The sequence below is a fragment of the Penaeus monodon genome, chromosome 31, assembly GCF_015228065.2.
Source record: "Penaeus monodon isolate SGIC_2016 chromosome 31, NSTDA_Pmon_1, whole genome shotgun sequence".
Lineage (NCBI taxonomy): Eukaryota > Metazoa > Arthropoda > Malacostraca > Decapoda > Penaeidae > Penaeus > Penaeus monodon.
Genome location: NC_051416.1, coordinates 21,776,252 through 21,776,639, shown reverse-complemented (window position 1 = coordinate 21,776,639; position 388 = coordinate 21,776,252). Strand labels below are relative to the sequence as shown.

Sequence of the window (388 nt, the reverse complement as noted above, 5' to 3'; positions counted from 1 at the left end):
TTAAATTGAAAAAAGAAAAAGATCCCTCCTCCACTCCCCCCCCCCAAAAAAAAAACCCGACCCCCCTCGCTCTCCCTCCCCCCACGTGCCGAGAGCCCATCCACCCCCCCCCCTCCCCCTAGCACGTGCTCGCGCGATGACCTCCACGAGCCTACTGAAGCGCCGTGGCCTCGGGTCCGTCTCGCTCCGCCTCCTCGTGGGCGTGGCGACGGTGCTGGCCCGCGTAGTTCCAGGGCTGCACTGTGCCCGAGCAGAAGGCCAGGTAGAAGATCTCGGAGGCGGCGTAGATGGGCACGCACATCCAGAACACCTTGTGCCACTGGGTCATCGTTTGCTGGGGGAGAAAGGGAGGGGGAGAAAAGGGGGAGAGGTTAGACGTGAGACGTGC

The 388-nt window shown here is 63.4% G+C and overlaps 1 protein-coding gene across 1 annotated transcript in view; it reads right to left on the bottom strand.

The window, feature by feature from the left end:
* Nucleotides 1-121: 121 nt before the first annotated feature.
* Nucleotides 122-388, bottom strand: part of LOC119593101 (sialin-like) — a 35,739-nt gene continuing 35,472 nt past the window's right edge. Inside the window, exon 13 of the mRNA XM_037942065.1 lies at nt 122-334. Within this exon, the coding sequence (XP_037797993.1) occupies nt 152-334 (183 nt within the window). The 3' untranslated portion in view covers nt 122-151. The remainder of the gene's footprint in view (nt 335-388) is intronic.